Source organism: Cyphomyrmex costatus, unplaced genomic scaffold (genome assembly GCF_001594065.2).
Source record: "Cyphomyrmex costatus isolate MS0001 unplaced genomic scaffold, Ccosl1.0 scaffold273, whole genome shotgun sequence".
Lineage (NCBI taxonomy): Eukaryota > Metazoa > Arthropoda > Insecta > Hymenoptera > Formicidae > Cyphomyrmex > Cyphomyrmex costatus.
The window spans coordinates 1103004-1129304 of NW_017276833.1; the positions used below are offsets into that span (position 1 = coordinate 1103004).

The following is a 26301-nucleotide window of genomic DNA, read 5'->3' on the forward strand; positions in this document are numbered from 1 at the left end:
TCAACTACTATCAACTTTATAAAAAAAAAAAATACAAGAGACAATTACTTATTTTCTTCTCGTAGAGCTCCAAGAATTTTTTCAGAATTTTTTGAAACCTCTTTTTCTCTCACGTTGGTAAAAATAACTACTGCGAAAATTGTAAAATGGTAGAGGACTTTTTAACTCAGTTTACTTCGCTCTATCGGCACACGAAATATTTTGCGGTCATTCTGGAACATCCTGTATATGTATACATACATATAGCTATGTAGCAGAGAGTAGATAAACAAAATGTACCAGCGAAAAATAATAGCGATCGTAGATATAGGAAGACGAAAGGGGAAGGCAAGAGAATTTCCAAAGGCACGCAGGTGTTACATTAAAAATTGACGTAAGTAATGTATTTTCATATTTACAAGAGTATAAGTCTAATTGGGGTAAGTCTCGAGTACTTGTACATAATGTGTATGTGTGTGTTGCGCTTGTAAAAATATAAAGCGCGTTTTTTCAAAACGTAATTATCCCATCGATATGTCGCTTCGAGACCGCCGTCTCCGGAGATTGCGGTAATCCCATCCCGAGGATCCCAAGCTTAGCTATCCGTACATAAGTCTAATATCCACTCGCGCGCACACCGGAATTCCAATTCGACACTGCGACAGTTTCCCGCCGTCGCCAAATACGATCTATTCCTCGGTAAATCATCCTCATCGACGCAACGAGTACATTTTGAAAGAACGCCTCGGGTTAATGATGCTTTCACTGAAAGCGATTAATCTTTAAGGACGTCTTCGGATTCTGATAGGCCGCGAGCATCACGCGCGGACAACCGCCAGTTTTTACGAGAAACTAAAACCTTTCGTCGACGAGAACGAAGGTTTCCGCTGCGTATAAAAATGCGAGGCACTCGCAAAGTCTCTGTTTATTTTGTAAAAGCATCGATCTTGATTCCTGCGAGAGCAAAATTTTCAGGAATAGCGCTGCAAGAGAATTGTAAAAAAAAAAGAGTCGAGATTCACAAAATCTTTTTAGATCGATGAAGAAGCTCTGAGCTTTTCTTTAACTTTGCTGAAATTACAGTATTTGCGTCGGTTAATTAAATCATTAAGAATGCCAATTATTTATTGAGAGCGAGAAATAATTTTTTACACTAAAAGAAAGATTTACTAAATTGTAATATATGTATCTCTTTGATGTGTACTAAATAAACTTTTACTTAATAAAAAATAATAGTTAAATCATCTGTTCCATCAAATAAATATATATTTACATTAGTAAATATTTACTCAGAACTGTGTTCAAATGAATATTTATTAATATTTATTAAAATTTAGTTTTTTTTTTCAGTGTGTAGAAATAAAACGCGACATAACATACCTTATTAAAATTTAAAAAGGCACAATATAAGCGCCGTAATGTTGACTTCGGATAAATAGAATAGAGACTTTACTAGCATCCTGCACTAGAATCTCGGCGATACTTCCTTACGAGAAAATTTCTCATTGAATTGAAGATTTTTTGATGCAATAACATGCTAAGCCACGCGAGAGAAAGAGTTTTTGTGCGGTACGAGATTCCCGGCTTATACTTACAGATTTTATTATTAGCTCCGATAAAAAGATTTCCCTTCCTTTTAAGAATAACGAAAAATAAATATGATGGAAGGAAAAAGGCACGAGACAGAAACAAAAGGTGCCATTTTAATAACTTGCAGCCTCTTTCGAACTTTACTTCGTATGGCTTGGCATATTATTGTCGCTTCTTAATTGATCTCCATCGCAGCCGAGGGAAGTTCTTATCGACTAATTGTCTTCACAAATATATATGTATATAACCGTTTTTTTTTTTTTTTGTACAAGATGCTTATATTCGCGTTAGTAATATAAATTTCGATTCGGAACAATCGGTATTAAGCAATACGCGAAGACACTTGTCGAACGAGATACAAAATATTTTTTGATAATCGGAGAACGATCGCGCTCTCCTCTTTGTTAAAAATGCGCATCATCGTGCCCTCTCCATCCCTCGCAGGGCTTGACTCGGCACGCCAGGCGGTAGAGCAGCTGGCTCGCCACCTCTGGCCTCGGGATCGTTGTTAGTGGCCTCCGAAATCTTGAACCGCTTATATTTCCCTGTAATTTAATGTCGCTTTATATGTCGCGTCAGGTGCTGTGGAATTTTATTACATTCTAGTCCATAGAATTCCAAAATTTTATCTATGAGATTGCAGAAAGCATAAATTAGCAACGATAATAATTCTTTGGAAATAATTCCCGATTAATTTTAAATAAATATGGCTTTTTTTCTCTCAATAAAAAAGTAATGTTTAAAAAATGTATTAATGCTTAAAATCTCTCATAATCGTAAACCAAATAGATAAACAAAATGAAATTTTATTACGTTCTAGTCTAGAGTTCCAAAATCTTATCTATCAGGTTGCAAGAAGCATAAATTAGCAACGATAATAATTCTTTGGCAATAATTCCCGATTAATTTTGAATAAATATGGCTTTTTTCTCTCGATAAAAAAGTAATGCTTAAGAAATATTAAATGCTTAAAATCACTCATAATCGTAAACAAAATAGATATATATAGAGTGTAATTTTATTTAAAGAAATAGTTTTAGACAATTCAATGCTTATTGTGAATAAATTCGAATACTTTTTTTTGACTAGTGATTCAGTAGTTAGATGGTTTTATTTAAGCTATACCACTGAATGCTTACTAGCTAAGCGGACCATGGTGACGCCCCACCAAATGCTCCAGCCCCATCCAACGAGACAGAACAGAACGGTAAACATTTGGCCCACGCCCACAATGAGATTGACAATCAATGCACCGAGTCGTGATCTCGCTCCGGCGACGGCAGAGAATCTCGGCTGTCCAGTGCACAGATTGAACAGGCCGCTCCAAACGGTTCCTAAACGAATTCGATTAAATTATCAGAGAGAGAATACCGATCGTAAGGGATAAACCACTCGAACATTTGTAGAAAATCGACAATTGCCTCTCGATAGAAGACTCTGCTTTCGAGAGACGGTGGTATCAATTAAATTTAAATTAACCGTACCAGTGCCGGGTAGTAGAAAATTCCACACAAGACAAAACCAAGCGAGGGGGACCGGCAGACAAGGAATGGCGCCTCGCATGACAGAATTGTGTTCCACCAAGACATCCGGTATTTTAGCCTTCGGTTCCTACGACATCGAGTTTTTGTACATAAATAAGAAAAACTGTCCAGAAATATTTTCTGAATCGTTGTCTCTGTCGTGAACCAATGTGTTGCACAAGATGTCTATTTTAAAAATATTGATTCACTCGGTTTAAAACTTTTTGTCTTCGTTTTATACAAGTCTCTGATGTAAAAAGTTTCTAAAAATAATGAAGTAAAAAAATATTTAAAAAAATTATTATATTATTAAAATTATAATTGCAATTTTTGTGACGTTCAAATAATTACAACTTTGCAGAAGAAATAATAGTACTCCAAACAATATTTCAAGAAAATTTCAATACTGAAACTAAACTTTCAAAATCGAATAAACGAGAAGACATAAAATGTTTAAAAAACAAAGAAATAAAAAGGCAATCAAGAGTCCAAAACATAAATGTGATCTAATAATAATGTTTTTAACTGTCAATTCTTTTTTAATTTTAATTTACTTGTATTGTTGTTGTGATTTATTTTACTTAATTTTATGTGATTTCGTTATGTTATATTAAATGATTTATTAGATCACATTTATGTTTTAGGCTCTTGATTGCCTTTTTATTTCTTTGTTTTTTAAATATTAAGAGTCCTGTATATTCTTTCTATTTATAAAACGTTTAGAAATTGAACGATGCAAAATGATGGCTCGTCTTCCTCAATGTAACGATTTTTATTTCAATAAGAAGTATATTCGTGTACCTCCGATAAAGGTGGCGGCGCCACGCTCGTAAGGCTGTGCTTGGCACGTGTGTTTCTTGTGCGTTGCTGTGCGTCCGCGCGTTTGCAGTTGCATTTGCAACAGCTGAATGCACGACGGCAGAGCACGCCGCATCTTCTCTCAGGCGGACAGCAAACGGTAGGCTCGGCAGGAGCGATCCTCGACTTTCTCGTACAACATTTCATCCCCCTGAATCTCTCTCGTAAAGATAAAGATTCTTGATCTCTCGTACGAGCGCATCTGTCAGTAAAATGTTTCACAACGCGATTAAAATTTTGCCAATTTTCAAAATTCTTACAAAGCTCACAGTGACTCTAATTCGATGACGTAACAATAAAAGTTAAAAAGAAATTTCAACGAGTATAATGGTCTCTTTTCTAATTATCGCGTCGCTTCTTGAAAGACATTTAAAAAATTAATGTCTCGTCTGGTGAATGTAAATTTTTACGAGAATATATAACGAGAAACACACGTTTGAATAAACTGAAACTGAAAGATTTCTAAAAACCGAAGTTGCAGAGTGATCCAAATGAAACTAGAAACCAATATGATGGAATATCTTCGCGTGTGATATTTTTACAAAGAATATTTTTTCTAATGCAAATTTTCTGTTGTCATTTTTATCTGACCTTAAAAATGTTCTACTCTTTCGATGTGTAATAATATTCTATACGTATTTATAGAATAAGATAATACGAATTTCTCAAATATAATTTTTAAAGAAATAAAGTTTGAATCGAATTTTCAAAGTTCAAGTTTTACTTCTTCCTCTTTGGTTCCGTTCAATACTCGTCACACAATGAGATCACAGTTGAACAACACCTTTAAAAAATTGAATTATTTTATTTTCTTCGGAATTGTGTACTATATATTATCCTGACACGACCTACGTGACGTGAATGTTATTATTATTCGATATGCGACAAGGACGTGGCGTTTAGACCGAAGTGAGATTCAAGTCTTCAAACGATACCTGCATCGTGCCTTTAATTTCGACCAGCACGACAACGCGTTTGTTGTAGCCGGTGGTGCGTCGAGTACGGGAGTTGCAACAGGCGACGAGATAGCGTTTATCACCGTCGTCCTGTCTTGCTTTCTAGTCCACAGGAGACCCTTGGGATCCCTGCGGCAAGCCAAGCACCTCATACTGGAACAGCACTTGCAGTATTGACTCAAGGATCTCCTCCAACGTGCCAACAATTTTTTACTCTCGCTTTGCTTCTCGTTACTGGATGTCAGGACACTACAACAAAATCGGCCCATGCAGTTGTTTATTATTTTTTTTTTTAGAGTAAAGCTGAAGAGTAAAACATGCATTTAATTTGAATAACTCTGATCACTTAAATCATATTTATTAAAATAATAATATAACATATATAAAAGCTCTATAGAAGTCGAAACGTACAATTTTCATCATAAGTTGATTACTGTTTATAATATAGTTCAAATTAATTTCGCAACATAATAATCTGCGTTTGACTCCTATAGCCTTTTATATATGTATATATTATATTATTATTTTATTGTGTTATATTAAAGAGTTCATAATTTATTGTTATTTATTTATTCACATTTATTAGTTTATATAATGGTATATATGTTCTTTCAAAATATTTAGGCAGGAGTGAATATAATATATGTAGGTACATACATAGATAATTCTTGATAGAGTACAAGATTATAGTATACATTTACAATAATCGATACAAATCAACAAGGGCGATGTAAGAGTCAAAAGATAAAAATTCATTTAAAAATAATAATGTAATGTTAAAAATTATAAAAAATAAGTATACTTTTTTCCCAGGTCAAAAAAACAATGAGCTAATTTTTATAATTTTTAATTTTATATGAGCTGAGAATATTTATTAATTATTGTAATGTTTTAAAGTTTGAAAAGTAATAAAATACAAATATAAAACTAAAAAATATATAATTATAAAAATTACTTAAAATTAATTACATGAGGAACGTAAGCGCTACCAGTTTCGGCTCTATATAGGTTTGAGCCCTCCTCAGACGTTAAACAACAGTGGACAAAATCGTATAGAAATTCGATCGTACAAGTCTTTATTTTACTCCTGTGAGTCTCCATCAGACTCACGCTTATGTTCCTCATGTAATTAATTTTAAGTAATTTTTATAATTATATATTTTTTTTAGTTTTATATTTGTATTTCATTACTTTTCAAATTTTAACAATGCATTATTATTTTTAAATGAATTTTTATCTTTTGACTCTTACATCGCCCTTGTTGATTTGTATCGATTATTGTTATATTAAGGGTCCTTGAATGTTTTCATCTTATATTTACATTTACAATTGCATGTTAAATAATTTTTCCTTAAAATAAGAAAGTGATGAGAAAAATAAGTATATTACTTATCGTTTAATTCACTTTATGCAGCGTTAATGTCGGACAAAATTTATTCCTGAAAGATTATTATCGATTTTACATTAGCTGCATAGACTATTAGCACCTACATACAACTGTATATACATACATATGAGTCATATGTAAAATGTATAGTAATATCAGAAAGAGAGAGAGAGTATTGATTACGTTAACTAGATTCTCAAGGAGCGAATTACTTTCGAGAAGTAATATTTAGATTTGGTTTCAAGGCGTAAATTCTGTACGAAAGACGTAGTCTTTTTTAAAATAATAACAAAATGTTGACTTACGTATTTTCGATATATTTTAAAACTAAACGGACAACAATGACAAGCCATTGTAAGTGCGCATTTAAGAGTGTAAATCCCTATTTACTGTGGCGAAACGTGATTTCGTGACTCCGAGTGGCCACCCGCGGGTCAAGCCGCAATCAACGAAGAACGGAAGATTCCTCACATGCGGGGCTAATCGTAACACAAAATCCTCACGCACACCAAAGCCGCGCAGGTCCCATCCCATTGTCCGCGCACGCAATCGCAATCGAGAGGGAAGCCCTTACCTGCACGCAACAGCTTCGCAGGATGGAGAAGCACTCTTCGGGAGCTTTCCCGGGGGCGAGCGGTGTACGTCGACGACGCGATCGCCGATCTCGAACTCGCGATAGGCACGCCGACGGCAGACCCGCGCGGAGACGAGCAGGAACATCCGGCGAGGATTTAAAAGCCGCTCGAGGACGATCGCGAGAATTTACGAGGGCGGAAATAGGACGGCGACAGGCGGTTCGTCAAAAAGTCAACGAGCGGCCATCGCCGGCGGCCGGTCTCCAATGACTTCGGTCAGTGATTGCGGCTGCCGCAGTCGCGGCAGGACACGTACAGCCGACGAGGGTGGCAGGGCGAGGGTGCGAGGCCGACCGCGCTGACCGGTCACGCGAAGATTTTCAACCTTCCCCCACGCGTTTCCAATCCCCGAGCCCGCGAGTTGGCCGACTAGCTGACCGCGAAATCGATACGCGCGACACGACAAGTTCTTTACCTTAACCGGCCGGTTTTCAAGGCGGCCGCGCGCGGTCGCGGCCGATTTTCTCTGCCTCTGGGGGGCGTAGCGTCGCGACGCGCGCGTGCCGGTGGCTGCACGGCATTAAAAGCCCCGCGCTTGTAATTCGTCGTCACCTTAACCCTTGGCGAGTACTTTCGCTGATCGAAAGGAGGGCGATTGCTGCTCGATTGGGTGCGAGCTTATTTTAGAGTTACGCTTGCAAAGTTCAAAGAGTCCCAAATGACAATACTATTTATCTTCCGTGATGAAAACAGTATAAAATAGTTTTTAATATATGCGTATTTCTTACTAATGACAGAGAAATGACGTTGAAAATATTTAGAGAAGAACTTTTGTAATCAAAAGATAATATTACATATCGTTCATAATAACTGTAAACATATATTTTTTAATTTTTACTCTGGATAGTGTTATAAATTATAATATATTTGCTTACACTGAAAAAATAATATATTTTAATAAATGCTTGTTTAAACAGTTCAAAGTAAATATTTGTTAAGTGTACACATTTATCCTATTTGGTACAAGAATCATTAATTTTATTGATTATCTTCTTTTATTGAAGAAATATTTATTTACCGTATTACATTTTTCAATTTTTCATTTTGTCTTTCTCAGTTAGTTATTTTACATTATTATATTCAATTTTTGACGTTTCATTTAAGTCGAAGAAACAAATTTACTCTTTCGAGGAACAAGATTTTTACCGACCGCCATGAGCGTTATAAACCGCGATCGTAAACTGATAGATATTGGTAAACAGTAAAATATTAACAACCAGCTTCGTCGCCAGTTCGCGACAAAGAATATTATACCATTATGCGTTGAGAAAATTGTGTGAAAAACGACGTTCAGCGTGCTCCGATAAATTTTGTTCCATCAGTCCAACGTATTTTTACGAGAAATTTTTCACGAGCACTTAAAAAAATCCACTTTTCACAACAGATTACAAGATATTTCATTATTTATAACACGTGAACTTATTTTCTATAATTATCTGCTTTTTTGTACATACACTTTGTTTATTGATCATTGAAATTTATTGTTCGCATAGAAACTTTTTTATATTAATATAACTAATATGAATACGAAGCCTATGACAGTCTAGCTTGGGATCTTAGTTGCTTACATATAATTTCACATGAATTTATATAGCCTTTCTAAACTGCGCGCCGAACAATTGTCGGTCTCGAAACGCAACTCTGATAAACTACCGCTTCTATATTTTACATTCCCGCAGCTTTAAGGAATTAAATATTAAAAGCTTCCTCGCCCATATAATTGACAAAAATAAACTGTCGCGCTCCTCCAAAGGGAGGCTTCAAAACTTATTCCACCTTAAAAAGATGGCGACTCAGTGGCGCATTAAAAGCACGCTGGTCGGACAATTATAATAGACGGCTGGATCACGATTCACGACACGCTCGGCAAAACCATTAAAAGTTGCACACGTCTGAAAGTTCGCGTTCCACCATTTGCGCCGCTGATTAAAGAGGCACGGCGGCGAACGGGAAGGGGGGAGAGGGGGGGGGGGGACAGCAAGAGCGGCGGAAAGTTTGCGTAAAATGCGATGTCATTAAAGCGCAAATACCGCGATCTACTTCGACGTAGGTAATTTTCGTGCCGTGCCGAAACACTTTCCCCTGTAATTGCGCCACTAACGAGAACGGAGCGAGCTCGGAAAAATCCGCGCGCGGATTATCTTGGGAATCAGAGCGTCTTCTTTCGGAGGTTTCCGGTCGGTCTTCGGAGACGTGCGTTGTATAAATGAATGAATTTCGCCTTAACTAAGCCCGTTGCCCGACGAGCGTTTCTCTGTGATTTAATTAATCGGCCAGATCGATCTCGCGCGCGTTCTCGCAACAACGCCGCACATCGTGTCGGGGAATAATGCGTGCTAATTCTCGTGCTATTCTTATTTCCTCACTTTCTCCGCTGAATCTCTAGCCTGTGGATCTGGATATAACGTCAGAGATCGTAACTTTTAACGAATCTAATGTTAGAACATTTAATTATAAGGTGTGAATTGTAGGATTAATGTTCCCAAGAATTTTTTAAGTTAGAGAATAATTTATAATATAATGCTGCATCACACAGTTAGATTAGAAACAGGACCGTTTTTGTACGAATAAAATTTGTCTACACTGTAAAAAATAAAATGTTAATTTTAACTCAGAAAGACGTTGAGTAGATTTTCTGAGACATGCAAAAATGTTAAAATTAACACTCAACGTCTTTGAGTTAAAATTAACATTTTACTTTTTACAGTATACAGACGAAAAATTTAAAACAAAACGCTTCGAAGGAATATGGATGATATCACTTATTTGCTACATTTTAATGACACAATTAAAAATTGTCACTATTAAGTTACGTACAAAATAAGAGACACAAAGAGAAAGAAAGGAAAAACATTTTTAAAGAACATACTTTTATAATTAATTATTACACTAAAATTATATTTTAAAATTAATATTACGAAATTTTAATAATTCAAAGCGTTGAAACATATTTTCTAGAAAATTTTGAGTTGTAGCGGAATGATAAAAATGAGCGATATAATAAAGAAAATCTGGCGTTGTATTTACTATTGGATTGCATGCAAATCGGCTTCTTCTAAAAGGCAGATTCGAACACAATGAAATGAACGCTACATTTCAGATTTACAGCAATTGTTTTGTGTCGCGCGAGTGGCATTATCACCCTAACAAATTTTAATAACTGTCGTAGTAATAAAGCTACACTGGCTCGTCGCATTGCCTTGTAAAACAGCGGCTACGTGCCGTGCTGTATAAATGTAACGGGAACACAACCCCTGAAATTTCTTTACGCACGTAAACAAAGTTCACGGAAGAGCGCGAAGGTGGATTAATCGGCGATTACGACGCACAACTGACCTCATTAGCACGTGTCTCAATAATACGAGCGAAATATCAATCACATATCAGAAATCTTTCGTCAAGGCAAGCAGATCGTTGTTGAATAAAAACTCACGATATTTCGTCTCACGAGCACAATTAATTTTTTCAGTTCGACAGAAATTGTATTAGAGAAATAAATTTTCTAGAAAATACGTTTGAACGCTTTGAATTATTAAAATTTCGTAATATTATAATTTTAAAATGTAATTTTGGTGTAATAATTAATTATAAGATAAAAGTATGTTCTTTTAAAATGTTTTTCCTTTCTTTCTCTTTGTGTTTCCGTTCTCATTTTATACGTAACTTAAAAGTGACAATAATTGCATTAAACTCATAGCAATAAAAATGTGTGACTTATGTTGTAGATTCCGCTACATTCGAGAAGTACATTTGAATTGCGATAGCAGCGTGACAAGCGAAATTAATAAATGAACAAGCGTGACAGATCGTTAGTAATAAAACGTTATACGCTTGTTCGCAATTTGGAGCATATTTTTCAATATTATATTGCGCTCGGAAATAACGCGAGAGAGCTTTTCCACATCGCTATCAGAATCGCTCGTGTTAATAAATATGCGTTAAAGGTCTAGAATGAATTTCCTTAACATGTTATTTTATATATATATATATATATATATAAGTGAAGCTTTCCCGTTTAACGATTCCACTGATAGATATGAATTTCTGACATTAATAAGAACGTAGGAAAAGGTAGCGCAGGACATTGATATGTTTAATAATCCTAACTCGAACGCATATTTATCAGTAATATAATCTACTCGTTACTCTCCGACAAAATTCACGGGTTATTTAATGCGAACGAATTAATAATGCAAACCGCCTGCAGTACCGTGCTCCTAACTGCCGCAGCATGCAAATATAAAAATGCGTGTGGTCTCTGTTTATTTATAGCTCGCGCGGTGGCGTTTACGTGTATTAAAAATAGTTTTTTTTATCGATTAATATTTACTTAATCAATGCTCACAAGAGGGATGTGACCGAAGAGGAACACGCGAGGAAGAAATTGAGGTGTTCAATTCTGTCGCGGAAGAGAGAGAGAGAGAGAGAGAGAGAGAGAGAGAGAGAGAGAGAGAGAGAGAGAGAGAGTATCTCTCAATATCTCAAGCACGTATATTAATGTTCTTAATTGTCAAATTTTAAACACCGCGCGTTTTAAATAATGAAGCCACGCGACATGCAAATTCGACCATTTAGTTCTGCTTATATGATTCGATTCACTGTAAAAAGTGCGATATTTGAAACGTTTACGTTTAAAACATTTTTGCGAAACAAACATTTAATGATAAAGGATACTTCAGTTTTTAACGTTTGGGGCCGGTTGTTCCGTCTTCAGATAAACTATGTGGTAATTTATTTATCTACTGAATAAACAAAGAGTAAAAGAGTAAGAGCATTAGAGAGTAAGTCAGTGAGCTGAAGTTTACCGAAAGGTGGAACAACAGCTTTTGTGTTTTCAATTCAAACATATAGTTTTGTTTATTAAAAGGTTTAAAAATAAACATTTTTAAGGGGATCCTCTAAAGTCGTCTGTATTACCGACTAAACCATTGTATCGTAAATACTTTGTTTGTCATTCGAAAATTTTTTTACAGGATTAAAATATACGCATTAATACGAGTGTCTGTGAGATAGAATCTATGCTGAAAGCAATAAAAAATTTTAAAATTGAGTTCTTTATCTTCTTTTAGTCCAACATGGCGCTCCAGTAATTAAACCGGAGCAAAGGTAACGAAAGAATGAGGATCAGAAGGAGGCAAATGTATATGCAAATCGCATTGAAATTTGTTTCGCTCGATCTTTAATAACGCATTCTCGCATCTAATATTCTTGAGCCGCACGATGTATACTGCGAACGTTTCCCGCGCGTTATCGAGGATCAACGGGTCAATTATGTCGAATTGTGGGAAATGGCCTGCTAGTTTACATAAAAAGAATGCAGGTGTGCGTTAGTAAAGCGAGGGCGAGTCACGTGCGATCGTATTGAAATTAATGGTTTACCTAAGGACGAAGTAATTGAATCACGTATGCATGCGATTATAAAGAAATGTATAATAAATATCAATTATACTAATCATAATAATTTAAAAGAAACGATACACTTTTTGCAAAATCTTTCGCTTTTTGTTTTTAAAAAAAAAAATAAAAAGGATTACTGCTTTTCTCGGAAAAATTACAATGTAATATAATTTCAGTAGAGAAGTCAACGCGATGTCAGACGGACGAAATCTGTCGGATTACATATTAAAATGCTATTCGTTGTCATAGCTCTTTTAATTAAAATTAGAAAAAAAATTGCAAACGAGTGTTTTCCAAAATCAAAATCTGAAAAAATATATATTAAATAGGGAATTAATAGCACAATAATAATCAGCCTGCCATTACACTTGCCGCACATTTCCATAAATACCTGCATTCGAAATGTATAAAAAGGTACTTGTGTGTCCGATTATTTCTCAACTTCGCGTATGACTCAAACGGATGCGGATCAGCCGACTAAATCGGATTATCGCGTGATGCGAAAGCACGTGCTGCCTCGCCGCATTCTTTAGAATCCATTAATCCTCCTATGCGGTTATTTAACACCGTCAGCTTCGATGAAGTCTTTCTTTTCACGAAACGGAGAAACTATTCTAAATACGTAATTAATATAATACATTGCAGGAGAGAGAGAAGATGACAGCTGAACGAACGATCAGTGCCTCGATTAAGTAAGACTCGCTTGTCATTTCCGCGAACGACGCAGATTGCCGCGACGGACAAATCGCAGGTGCCGAGGGAGAGGGCGGCATGGCCGAAAATCGACGTAACGTGGCAAGTGACCGGCGCGAGGCGTCGCGGCGCGGGGCGTCGCGTCGCGTCGCCTCGCGTCGCCTCGCGTGCGACCAAGGTCGAGCCGTGCCACCACCCGTATTTCACTCACTCCGCCTGGTGCGCTCTCGTTTTTCTTTATAGCCGCCACACGACACCCAAGCCCACCCTGCGCGTGAGCACTTTCCCTAATTCGCCAATTGTCGCTCTTATATAATAGAAGAAGAAGAAGAGAAATAGATCCGCGCGAAAAACTGAGCTGAGCAACGCATATTACGAGCCATTTTCACGAGAGTGAATCGCACGTCTTGGATTCAATACTCTGCAGATACTCGAGATGTGTGTGTGCGTTTTTTTTTTTTAGTGCGTTTCGTGTACTTCCTTGCTGTATTAAATATACGTAAAATAAAGAGGAATATGTTATACCAAATTATAATGCAATATAAATATCTTGTTGTTAGTAGCTGTAACTCTCTTGATTAACATACGAAAGTAATACCGTTTAAGAAGAAAAGAGGACTATTTTAATGTGAGGCATGTATTATTGATTGAATAAAAGTCAGGAGATATTATTTGATGCAATGAGAATATTTAATTGATGATTTAAATAATATTAATTAATGTCTTCAGTTTCTATTTTTGTAGAAGTTTATTTAAATTTTAGGTTACATTTCTTCGAAACACAATTTGTATGTAAGAGTACCACAGAAAGTGAATAAAAATTGCCGCGAGCGAACAATACCTAATCGCTTAGGCATCGCTATACATTATCAGTGAGATTTAGTATCTAGCGGCTATTATGCCATTAGTGTGCAAATTTCGTGGTCATCAGTTTACCTCACTACTCTCAATTAGACGAATCACTCCCCGATAAGTTGATTCTGCATTTTATTTCTTACCACCTCAAATTACCACCTCAAATCCCATCTTTCTTTAGATGTAATCTGACCTAAAAGCAATTCTTCTTATACAATGTAAAGTGGAGACACTCTTCCTGTTACTGTTAAAACTTCCATGATCGATTCTTATTTGTGGAAGTCTAATCGATTGTATAAAAGAAGGTATTTGTTTTTTAAACGTTAACTGTTTCCAAAAGAGTTATATTAATTGTTGATTGAAAAATTACAAACAAAAATGAAAAGCATAATGAAACTATGATGCAAATGCGCATTTAACAGTCGTTAAAAAATGATCTTCGTGATGATGGGAAATTTGAACAATTAATTAATTAAGAAAAACATACAGTAAGGTGACCAACTCTTTGAGAAGGCAAAGGACATTTAAACAATTCAATATTAATTATTGTAATAAAGTTTTAATAAACATTTTTTTAATGTTTATTGATAATTGTTAACAACTATATAAATAATATTAGGAGTATACACAAATTAGTTCGATCCGTTTTCCAAAATTGGATCGCCTCCAAAGACGAGTCATTTTTTCGAGATGAAATTCGAAAATTGCCTGATGCCATTTTCTATGACATGACGTATATCTTCATAACAAAAAGAGATTTTAGCGTTCCACAAAACAAAAGTCAACGAGAGATTGTGAACGAGTTGGCTCGCGTGCGAGATCAATTGTTAGATACAAAGATGGACCTTCGTGCTTACATCCTTGACTTTTTATGTAACGAATTCTTTGGGCAAAATTATATTTCTTTGAAAAGAAAAAAGATTACTGATTTTTCAAAGCGAAATGAAAGTATATTCGTTTCTTTTATTTTTTTATATTTTTATATATTGCTTAGAATAACTCTAGAAAAAATTTTCTACATTTCTTTTGAGATAGTTCAGAATTAAAATATGAATTTGAAAAATATATCATATTTTAAATGTACATTAAAAGTTATTGATTAAATAAATAATAAATTAAAAAATTGAAATATGATTATTGTTCTCACTTTTGCGTAAAACAATATTGATAAGCATAGAGGGCTAAGAGCAATGGGTTCCATTTGCTAATCTTTAATAATCTTAATATAAATTACTAACTGATAAAACTATAGAAAATATACTACAATTAGCAATAATAAAATTACGGAAATTGCATTCTAAAGTACAAATACAACAAATTCGAAATAATTCACAACTTTCGTAATTTATTTTTTTCTCGACTTAAAATATTTCTCTCATATCGAAATAAGGCGTTCCTGCAAAATATGCACGTACACATCGCAGCAGAAGTAAAACATATTCTTCCACACGTGAGAAAAGAATTTAAAAAAATGTAATAGAGAAATTTTGTGACTCTTCGTATAATTCGTGACCTCAAAATTCATTCATAAACCGAAAGGACACAATTTTGTTGAAATATTAAAAATTATAGATAGATACAAATATAAAAATAATTTTATTAAAAGTAATTCTAGGAAATTCAAGCATGATAAGCAATATTGCAAAAAATTTTACATTCTGGTAACTTAATTATCTTAATAGTCCAACAAAATAACAAAAGTTATTTTTAGGCTTTTATCTTTAGCAAAATCGTTCTTTCCGTGTAGGAGACTATTTTGATAGCAAATTCCACCTGTGTTCTCAAGATTATTATGCTTCAAATGTCGCGAATCAGCCAGATCTCAAATTGAAGTGATTTAAAAAAAAAACGGAATTTGTCTTGCAAGTCATACTCATTAATATAACTATAGTGCTTACAGCACCGTCACGCTATTGCGCTCTTGTGAATCATTCGAACGTAACGTGGCTAGTAATAATATTACACGAAATTACGGGCGTGAGATTTTCTCGCGCAGAAAGAATTTAATCTCTATGCAATTACGAGAATAACAATCGTCCGCAATGATTGTGCAACGCAAAACTCGCTCGAGTTCGACGCTTTCGCGACTTTAAGGAGCTGATCGCTGCTGATGTCCTAATTGATCGACGCACGCACAGATGGATGTATAACGTGTGGATATAATAAATAATGAATGAGGTGCAACGTACCTTCCGATCTAGCGCAGCTTCATTAATTATTCATCAGCACCTTATTTAAAAGATGAGGGGACGGAAAGGCTAAATAAGCTGATTATATTCAGAAAAGTGAAATTGAGTTCTGCAAACCCCTTATCGCAGGATCGATTTAACGTAAATGGATTTTAACAATAAAATTTATCGATGAAAAAGCATTTAACGTTTTTCCACGATATAAATCTTCTTCATATCATAAAAAAAAATAGTCGACATTTTCTAAATCTTGCGTCTTTTAGCGAAATTTAGTAAAATAATTTCTTAAATTCTTAAATTCCAGAGACATTGTAATATTTCACGATCGATGCAATTTTTATTTTAATATCTAAAATTAATCGAGCACAATTACGTTGTAATTTCATGATACGGTGATTTTGAAATTAAATTTCTCAAATATTTGTGTGATTATCGCGGAATAACGATAATCAACATTAACATCAACACATTGAATTCGCGATATTTCGAGCGCTGACAGACGGATGAATATCGAAGGTATTTTCATTATCAAAACGCCCTCGTCCCGGGAAGGGCAGCCATATTGACGGCGAAGAAGGATGGTTCGGGGATTCTAATTTATTATCCCCTTGAGCTAGCCCACGGTCTCGTCGATGTAAATCCCAGCACGATCGATAGACACACCTCGACCGCTTCGACCAAAGGTGGAGGTTTATAACTAACTGGGGTGAAGGAACTCTTGAATCTCGCGCGACTGTAGATAGAACGGGAACTTCCTCGGCCTGTTCGTGTCTTAGCTGGCGGAGCGAAAACTTTCCGCGGAAGCGCGTACGTCTTTTCACGCTCATATATATTCCGCAATAATAAAATCGCGTGCTAGTCGATCTGCGCAGGACTTTGGAATTATATCTTCTAATAAAAAAATAGTTCAATTTTTTTTTTTTACTAAACGACGTTTCGTTTAATTTTCTGATTCGATTTCGAATTGGCATTTGAGTGGATATTTGTAAACACTCTGTTACAACGTGTGTTTTATAAAGAGGATTAGCAACCTCGAAATTTGCGTTATTTACGCGCCGGGGAAAAAATAGCTCTTCAAATTTGTTTTAAATAAACGATGCTGCATTTAATCTCCTGATCCAATTTCGAGTCGACGTTCATTTGATATAACATTGCAAATACAAAGTATCTATAAACGTATGTTTTTTATAAAGAGGATTTAGCAACTGCGAAATTTACATTTACAAAAATGATACAGATCTGAACATCGAGAAAGTCTCGAAAAAGGGCAAAAAATCGAGAGATTCTTCATTATTTAAAAGTTTTTATCATTTGAGCGAATGACTTATGTTAACTAATCGTTATATGTATATCATAGTACATTCATTGTTATATGTATCGTTAGTGTAAATAATGTCTAACAAAAGTGGCACAAAAAAGAGCAGAGAGCACTTAAAATTATTATATTAACTTGATAATTTCATAATTTATAGGAGGCGGATCCGTCCATGTGGTATAATTTTTAATTCGAGTGTCTCTCATATTTTGTGTTAATTTTAATCCCGGTCAGAATAACCGAGATTACTGTAGAAATTGCTGCTTTTTACGTGTACAGTACAATCTGCTCGGTCTTTAGCTTTCTAAGAAGAGAAAAAAGATTGATTAATTGCGACGACGTGCAAAACACGTTTGCAGCCGTATGAGATGAATTAACAGACCAACTGTCAAAATTAATTATCTCGCCAAGAGTCGCTCAGAATCACCGAAATCACGCGATCGCAATTAAGTTCAACGGTAAGTTTGTCTTGAGAAGCACTAACAGGGAAACGTACTCCTGAAAGCGTCGTAAAACGATGAATAAATAACTGCGCAGTAACGCAGCGACCCTGCGATTTGCTTTAAGATATCCGCGAAATTACTGCAATACTACACTAAAACGAATGACGCGATCTTCCATATACATTCATCAGAAATTCGATATACGATCATCGTAATAAGACACTTGATCAATGCATGAGACGCTGGTAGATTAAAAGGTGATAAATTGTTGTACAGAATTATAGCAACATTGAATCAAAGAAGAAAATTTTATAATCTATAAGTTTTGTCTATGTATAGAAGATACATTTAATTAAGTACAGTACAAACACCTATTTGGTATTCCATATATAGGCCGATTAATCTGACCGAATTGAATTTATACATGGTGGTCGGGGGTCACACAATGAAGGTAAACTGTCTTACTCTTTCGATACTTATTAATATCAAGCCGAAAGTACTATTAAAAGACGTTAAGAAACATGTTAAATATATCATAGTTTTCTCAAATTTGGATTAATGTTACGATAATTATCCATATATGTACATAGATAAGACATATATATAATTTTAATGTCATCGAGATTTAAGATTTTTGCATTAAGAACAATTGAGTATGGATTATTCTAAAAACTAGTATGTATAAGTTGAATTGCAACTAAAACTCCAGTTTTATTATAATCTGTACGTGATGGTACTCATTTGTGATGATAAAAAGTTAAAAAGTATGATAGGAGTATGTCTTAAGCACCGAAAAATCATATTTTAATGTTAATATTAAGTGTACTATTTGCTCCTGTGCTTTTTTCATTTCACAAAATATAACCTGTACATATTGAAAGTATAGATACGATCATAGCTCTATACATTGAGAGAAGAGGTCAGAATGACTAGTTTATTATGTTACAATGTAATCAGAATATTTTGATTTCAAATGTCTCATCTCGAGTATGTGTTTGATGTGATACTTTTATATATGAAAAGATTGTCTGTTGAGCTCTTGAATTATAGTTAAACTCATGTTTAACTACATATTCTTTTTATATCACGTAAAAATTGTATTATGTCTTATTTTTATGAAACTAAGGTAAAATCGAACATGTTTGTACTGTATGAATACTGTATGTATTCTTTGTATTAAATTTTCATTGTAATAGTTATTCATTGAGAATTGGACACAAGTTGGAACTCTTTATTTTCTCACTGCAGTGATATTGAATTGAAGGAAGAGGCCTATAGACGTCCTATGCTCCACATAAGGAGATAAAAGGAGTCGTATAATAAATTTATAAATATATTTAACAACCATTATTGCTCAATTTATTTCTTGACCTGGGACGTTTATTGTTTAATTTTAATTTGTTAATTTTTTTATTTGAGCTGATTGTAATTCAATTTTAATTTTTTTCCAATTTTTTTATTTTAAGTAGAAGATACGTAATTTTTTATATGTACTCCACTAAAATACAAAATAGACTTGTATTGCTATAAATACTGTGTTTTAAATAAAAGTATTTCAAATACATGCCCAGCTCTGCTGATAGTGTATTGCAATAAAAGTACTCAATGTGCTTCAGGCTAAAACTGTATGTAGTGTAACAATGTGAGAGGCCTGTTTGTCAGAGTGAGATTTCATTTATGCGTTTTCGTCCTACGACAAATTTTTCAGGTTTTTATTGGTTGGTTATAAAATAAAGAGATTCGAGGACCTCTCTTTCCTACGAACACTTGTCATACAACAAGAATACAGAAATGAAATAGCGGCCTAATGTTGTTATTACGACGCGATGAAATACGCGACTAATCATTTCGTGTCATAGAACCACACTTTAAAACAATCTCAGATTTATATCAAAAGAAATTTCACTCGAGCAATTGTGAGTAAAAGCGAATATAATTTGAAAGCTGAACCTGGTAATCGTCTAATCTAAATGGAGAAAGAAATCTAATTCTATACTTACAGAAATAAAGGTTCGAGCTTAGAAATAAATTAAAAAATAGCTTATACAGCCGCCTTAGCAGAGAACGCTATATATGTATATGTATTGTCTTGTAGAAAATTTCGGAAAAACTTTGAGCAATCAAATAAGTAGCTCGCTTGAACGCCTCAAGCGAAAAATTAGAATCGAGTCGGAGTAATTACACGTGAAAGTTGAAAAGTTTCAGAGAGTGATGCAATTCCGGTCACTGCTATTCTCTTCGATGTAAAACAGCCACGTCTCACGAAAGTTTTTCATTCGTTTAATAGAGAGTGATGCCTCGTTTCCGTGTCGTTCGAACCGAAAGAATTTCATCTTCTAATCTGATTCGAAGCTCAACCCAAATCACGCTCCCGCAATACAAATAGCTTTAATTTTTATCGATCACATGAGCAAAAATAACGCGAATTGGCAAACACACTCGCGTGTGTGTTCAATCAGCGAAACAAAGAACTTGATAAATTCACCAGTCTGCTTTTTCATTGAAGATTCGTGTATGATGTATTTAATACGCTTAACAATGCATACCTAATTATCATACAATGAATTGACGTTATTAATCACCTGTGCATTAAATGTATACATTTTTAGCTGCGCGCTATTAATCTCTCTGACACCGATTGTGCTTAATTACAGTTCAAACAAAACAAACTGACGCCACGGTAGGAAAAAGAGAGGGATGGGAAGGAAGAAAGGGAAGAAAAAGGTTCGGATGGAAATGGGGAAACGCAGTTAAAAAGCGCATTTATACATTTTTGTTGAAACTTTAAACTCTGATATATAACTGATGAGGATTACTTTTTAACAAAATATTTCGTAAAATAACTAAACAAGAATTATAAGATATTTATTTGAAATTTCTATCGCAAAAATTCCATATATCGGATAAAATAAAAAAAAAAAAAAAAAAAAGATCTATAATTATTTGGAGCTGGTTTTGAAAATTATTTTTAAGGAAGATATAATTTGAGAACAATACGAGACAATAATTAGCTGGCAAATAATCGACGCACAGTATAGCATCTGTTCTTTTTAACTAAAGTTCCTGCACGGTTCATCTCTTTTCCTTTTCTCTCTATGTTGGAGAAAGGAAAAAAGAGACAAGTTGAACCGTGTAAACAGTTCAGCTAAAAAGAAACATGCCTATTGCTTGAACTGGAAACTGTATAAATTTACAAGAAATATATATTATTAGGCGCAAAAACCTTGAGTGGCAGTTTTCACTCATGCACGTTTAACCTCACCGGTCGATTTTCACTCACAATCAGTATTAAAGAGAGAGAGAGAGAGAGAGCGCAAGATGTATCAAATTTTTCACGCATAATGCCGTAATTGAGCGGAATAAAATCGAGACTCACGCTGGTTCTCCGTTCTGCTCGACGCGGACGATGTTACCGCTGAGCGTCTCGATCTCCTGCGGCCGCTTCACCGTGTGCACCCCCGTTTTCTCCCTCGGCGAGGACACCCCTCTGACCGTGTTCACGCTCACCCCCGTGTCCGTCGACCTCACGCTCCCGATCGAGTCCGTGGACGACTTCAGGGACGCGTCGCTACCGCGATTCACGTTCCTCGTTCGAACGGCCGCGGTATCACCGTTCACTCCTGCGTTCACTGCACCGACCGCGGGACTCATACTGTTACTCTTCGCCACGTTATTCGTCATCGTACTGTTGCTCATCGCCGTCGCGTTGTTCACCGTCCTCGCCTCCTCGGCCGCCTTGACCTTGGAATCGTTTTCCATCACCGTGGGCATCTTGTCGTTGGTTGGAACGTCACGAGTCACGGTCGTCCTGCTGTTCGCGGAAGCGCTCTTGATCTCCGTCGTCGATGCGGTTCTCGATTCTTCCGTAGCCTTTCCGTCGCTCGGCCTGGACCCGCGAGCGTTCTGACTGTTTCTTACGGAACGCTGATTCGCGGAGGACTGATTACTGGAACGCGATTCATCGTTCATTCTGACGGTCTTCGTAGATTGATTAACGCTACCGCTCTTCGAGTGACCTCCGGTGGTGCTACCACCCTCCGCACCACCGACGGGAGAGTCCTTCTTATCGTTACCAGAATTAGCCGCTTGAGTTGCCTTGACCGACTGATTTTCGACGAACGGCGAGGATTTCTGGCTCGTCGACGCCGCTGCGTTCGGTGTCGACGGCGATTCGCTTTTGGACATGGGAGAGGATTTGAGCGCTCCGTCGGACCGTTCCTTCTGCTGATTCGTCGTCGAGCCGTCGTTGCGCTCCACGTGAAGCGTGTTCGCGTCGATGTGCAGTGGTTGCACCGCTGTGGTCGTCGTAGTATTCACCAAACGCTCGCTGGACGTGCCGGTCGCCTGCGAAGTCTGCTTCAGAAGATCTATAAGATCCACGTCGTCCGCATTGGCCGTGGGATTCCCGTTCGATTCATCCTCCTTCGAATTTAATTCACTCGTTAATTGGCTTGCCTGTTTATCGCTCTTGCTTTCTTTCGCGAACCTTTCCGCCTTGCCGGTGCTCTGCTCCCGCATCGAGATGAACCTGCCGGTGCTCGACGTACCGTTCGCCTTGTTCGCCTTCAGAGGAATCTTCGATGGCGAAAGGAGACATTCCTTGCTGGGACTCCTGCTCTGATTGTCCTTTCGAGCGGCGGCGTTGCTCTTCTGCGGCGACGTCGTTCTTCTCGTTGTCTTCGTGGGAGATTGTTTCGTGGCGTCCTTTTCTCTTACGTTCGATCGAGGGGTCGTCTTCTCTGGTTTCGTCGGGGTGCCTTGGATCGGCGAGAGTCGCGTCGTGCCTTTCGTCGGCTGTCGACGCGTCGCCGTCGAATTGTTGTTAACGTTACTAGTGGAATTGGAGATGAAACGGGTCTTCGTCTCGGTCAGATTCGTATGACTCCGGGAATTGGATTTGTTTAAACGCGCCTTCGAGTCGTTCAGCCGCGACTTCGAATCGGCCGCGTTCAATCGATTTCGCGAGTCCGTGGCATTCAGTCGCGTCCTCGAGTCGACGCGGCGACCAATCTTCGGTGACGGCGAACGCTCGTTATCCTTCGTCAGGGAGGTGGACCGCTGACGATAAGTCGGCTGCGGTATTAGACTTCTTCTGGGGCTGTTCTGTTGCGACAACGACACTGCAAGACATAAATGAATGATTACAAGAAGTATCGTTGACCAGATTTTGATGGTAGTAACATTGAGATGAAAGTTTTTAGTTGAGTAAAACGAAATTGTGTATTAAAGATTAAAAGCGATAATATATTCAATGTAATTAATTACAATTAATGCAAGAGTGTGTTTTTCATATAAAAAATTTGATAATTTTTATTAACTCATACAAATTACTCCATTCTACTCTATTTGTGACTATAATTATACATTGCTGTAATTATGATTATTATTACACTATAATTTTATTAATAATACATATATAATTGGCAACCCCCAAAATAACTATAATCACTTTCGGTATTGGATACTTTTGCAGCTTATTATTTCCGATAATAATTCGCTAACTCACCCCTTCGTTCGACTTTACGTCGACGTCCGTCTACGGCGACTTCCGGCGACTGCGGCCTCGACATCGAGCGAGGAGGTGGCCCTTTGAAGCCACGTCCGCGAAAGGGCGAGACCCTCCCGGTCGGCAAGGTGGACGACGCATCGCCAGTTTCTGGACTCGCCGGCCTGGACTCAGCGAGTATCACGAAGCTGGAACGACGATGTGCCCTGCCGAGGGACGTCGACGTCGGGGCGACCTTGTAGGGCTCGGGGGCGCGCGGGGGCGGTGGCGACAGGTACATGTTGTCGGGGACGGCCAGCACCCGGAAGGGCGGTGGGCCCTGCCGCGCGACCTGGCCATCACGATCGCTCCGCCTCATTCTTACCAGGCCCTATCTTTTTCGTTGGAAAATCACGACGTTAGTTCACAACAGTTAATCTGCGCTTGCGTTAATTTTTTAATTCGTCTGTTATATAAAATATTCAGAAACAATTATGACTCCATATTGCCTTAATATTTTAGTAATAACAAAATTTTGCAAAATTGGTAATCTACTAATTCTTACAATTATTGTATCCAATATATATTTATTTAAATTATTTAAATAATATTCAACGAGTACTGTATAATTTATAATTATTAAATTGTAAAATATAATTAGTAAATAATTAATTTTTGTATCCGGATTCCTTTAATATAATATTAATTTAACGTATGCAATAAAATTATTTGTACTTTATTCGATTTCATTAATTAATATATTATTTTATTTAATTAATTTTAACAATTTATATGTTATATTCAGTATGTCTTTTATTTCTATATAATCGAAAAACGAACGTTCGTACCTGGTACCCTTCATGTAGATCGCCAAAGTGAGAGGGACGCCGTGATCCGCCGTTGCTCCCACCTACACAGAATAGAAATCTCTACTGAGAAAGAAAGAGTGCGTGACGGTCGTTAAAAAAATAAGGAGAAATTTTTATTTCGATATAAAAGTCGAGATAGCGTAAGATTGCGGTTCCGCGACCGGCAGACGGAAAAACACACACAATTGCAGAAATGGAAACGTCCTCCATCCCGATCGATATCTTGCGCGCAGCGCGAAAAGTTGAAACAAATTTTACACGTTATACATTTTTCTGCACTTTTTATTTCATCCGTGAATGTCCTTCGTTCATTATTTTCGTTATCAAATTGTTTTCACTCGCCAGTCGATGCATCGGGAAATTATATTAATAATACATAGATCAATACGGCCTCTCGAATTTCCATATAATTACCGTTCCGTCGATGGCGGATTCTTTGCGATTCACTCTATATCTGCGGAAAGTTTGTCGAATCCTCGATTACAGGCGATACTTCTACGAGACGTTCATAGACGATACTTCTTTCTTTGCGGACTCGGAAGAAAGGATCTGACTCGGGTGCAGTTAGCAATTAACGAACGCGCACGTATAATCATTCGTTCTGTGTGGCTTGGCACGTGTCCGAGGGTATCCAGTCAGCGGATACAAGGAGCAACGCTTTATTCACGCTCTCGCAAACGATCGCCTGAGCAAATTCATCACGCTTACTGCTGAGCCACATTCTCGGCGTGGCCGGTGGGTCGCAACGTTCCCGTCTCGTCGCGCAACGCTGCGTCGCCGTGAGTATAATAAAGAGGTGCCGCGCTCCGATAATACTTTCCAAATCTGACGGCTCACCAAATAATTCCACGATCGTCGAAATGTTCTCGACTAAGACGATTCGTAGTCCACGATAACCAGGGCTTTTCATTATCTCGATAAAATTATCTAGATAAATCATCTAGAATGAAGAAATGAATTTATCTTTATCTATAGATTATTAAGAGTATGGATTATCTTCATCTTCTCTTAGATAAAAGTAATGTTATCTTTTTCAAACTATCTAAGATTGTATAAGAGTATTATAAGAAATTAACTTCCAGTGTAGTAGTGATGAGGATTTTTTTCGTTCTATAGACAAAAGACTGAGATCAGTGGGAATAGTCTCATTCTATAGTGATGAATTTCTCTATGTGCGTCATTGAAGTTCAATGTGCAAAATTTCCCGAATAAAAAATATAAAATTCAATGTAACGATTGTACGATGCTTCTTATGTCGGACAAACGGGAAGGCAATTAAGAAGTAGAATTAACGAACATCGAAAGCAAACGAAAATTCCAACTGAGCAAGCGTGAGCAAACGATGAGCAAACGAATGCATGAAGAAAAATATCGATTTTTTAATATTGGGGGGGGGGGCCAGCTTCACACGGGTAATAAAATCTCATTATCAAACCTTTGACAAACGTTCTCCACGTTTATTTTTTTAGATTTTTATATACTTTGGAACAGCAAAAAAATTTGCTTGGTTTCTTGAAAACTCCTAACTATTGCTAACGAAATTAAAATTCATGTTGCCGACAAAGAATTAATTCTACTTCTATAATGTTCGTTTCTATCGATGTAGATTAACTTTAATTTCGGTTTAACTTATTATAATAAACTTAACTTTTTATAATTATCAGAAAAAGACAAAGAGTAAATTATAAATCGAGATTAAAATTAATTTATATTGGCAAAAATGGACATAATTTGACTAAACTTTAACTTGCTTTCCTTTTTTATGCAATAAAAATGACGTATAAATATAATACATTGAAAATATTTTATACTCTGTACGCGATCAGGAAGGAAAGGCACCTGCAGGAACACCCACCAGCCTGCGCTGGATCTCGCGATCCGATAATAATAAGTTCGCGATTTCCATAATTCTTCACATCCGCTTATGCACTGATGCACCGTGCACTCTATGTAATTACCGTCGTATGTCAATAACTGCGCTTGAAGAAGACGGCAGAATAGGAGCCAGAAGTAACACGGATATCTAGGCGCGTACTTTCGCCCATCATGACAGCTTCTAATTGTCTCATTAGAAACAACGAGTTGTCTGCCGTTATCATTACTAAGATTGCGACTTAAGATTTCCAT

At 36.6% G+C, this 26301-nt stretch overlaps 1 protein-coding gene across 1 annotated transcript; it reads right to left on the bottom strand.

The window, feature by feature from the left end:
• Positions 1–1986: 1986 nt before the first annotated feature.
• Positions 1987–26301, bottom strand: stum (mechanosensory transduction mediator stumble). The gene is made up of 10 exons (XM_018540865.1): positions 26014–26301; positions 24821–25114; positions 23327–23696; positions 22751–22940; positions 21197–22651; positions 4881–5155; positions 3894–4111; positions 3054–3180; positions 2709–2903; positions 1987–2114 (listed from the first exon to the last, which is right to left on the bottom strand). Exons 1-10 carry the CDS (start codon positions 26299–26301, stop codon positions 1987–1989), a joined length of 3540 nt encoding a protein of 1179 aa, XP_018396367.1.

Coding starts and splice junctions, on each gene's coding strand:
- stum (XM_018540865.1), bottom strand. CDS start 26,301: ATGGAAATCTTAAGTCGCAATCTTAGTAATGATAACGGCAGACAACTC. Junction 5,156..21,196: donor GAGCAGAACGGAGAACCAGC/GTGAGTCTCGAT, acceptor ATTTTGTTGTAG/TGTCCTGACATCCAGTAACG. Junction 2,115..2,708: donor CACCATGGTCCGCTTAGCTA/GTAAGCATTCAG, acceptor ATTAAATTACAG/GGAAATATAAGCGGTTCAAG.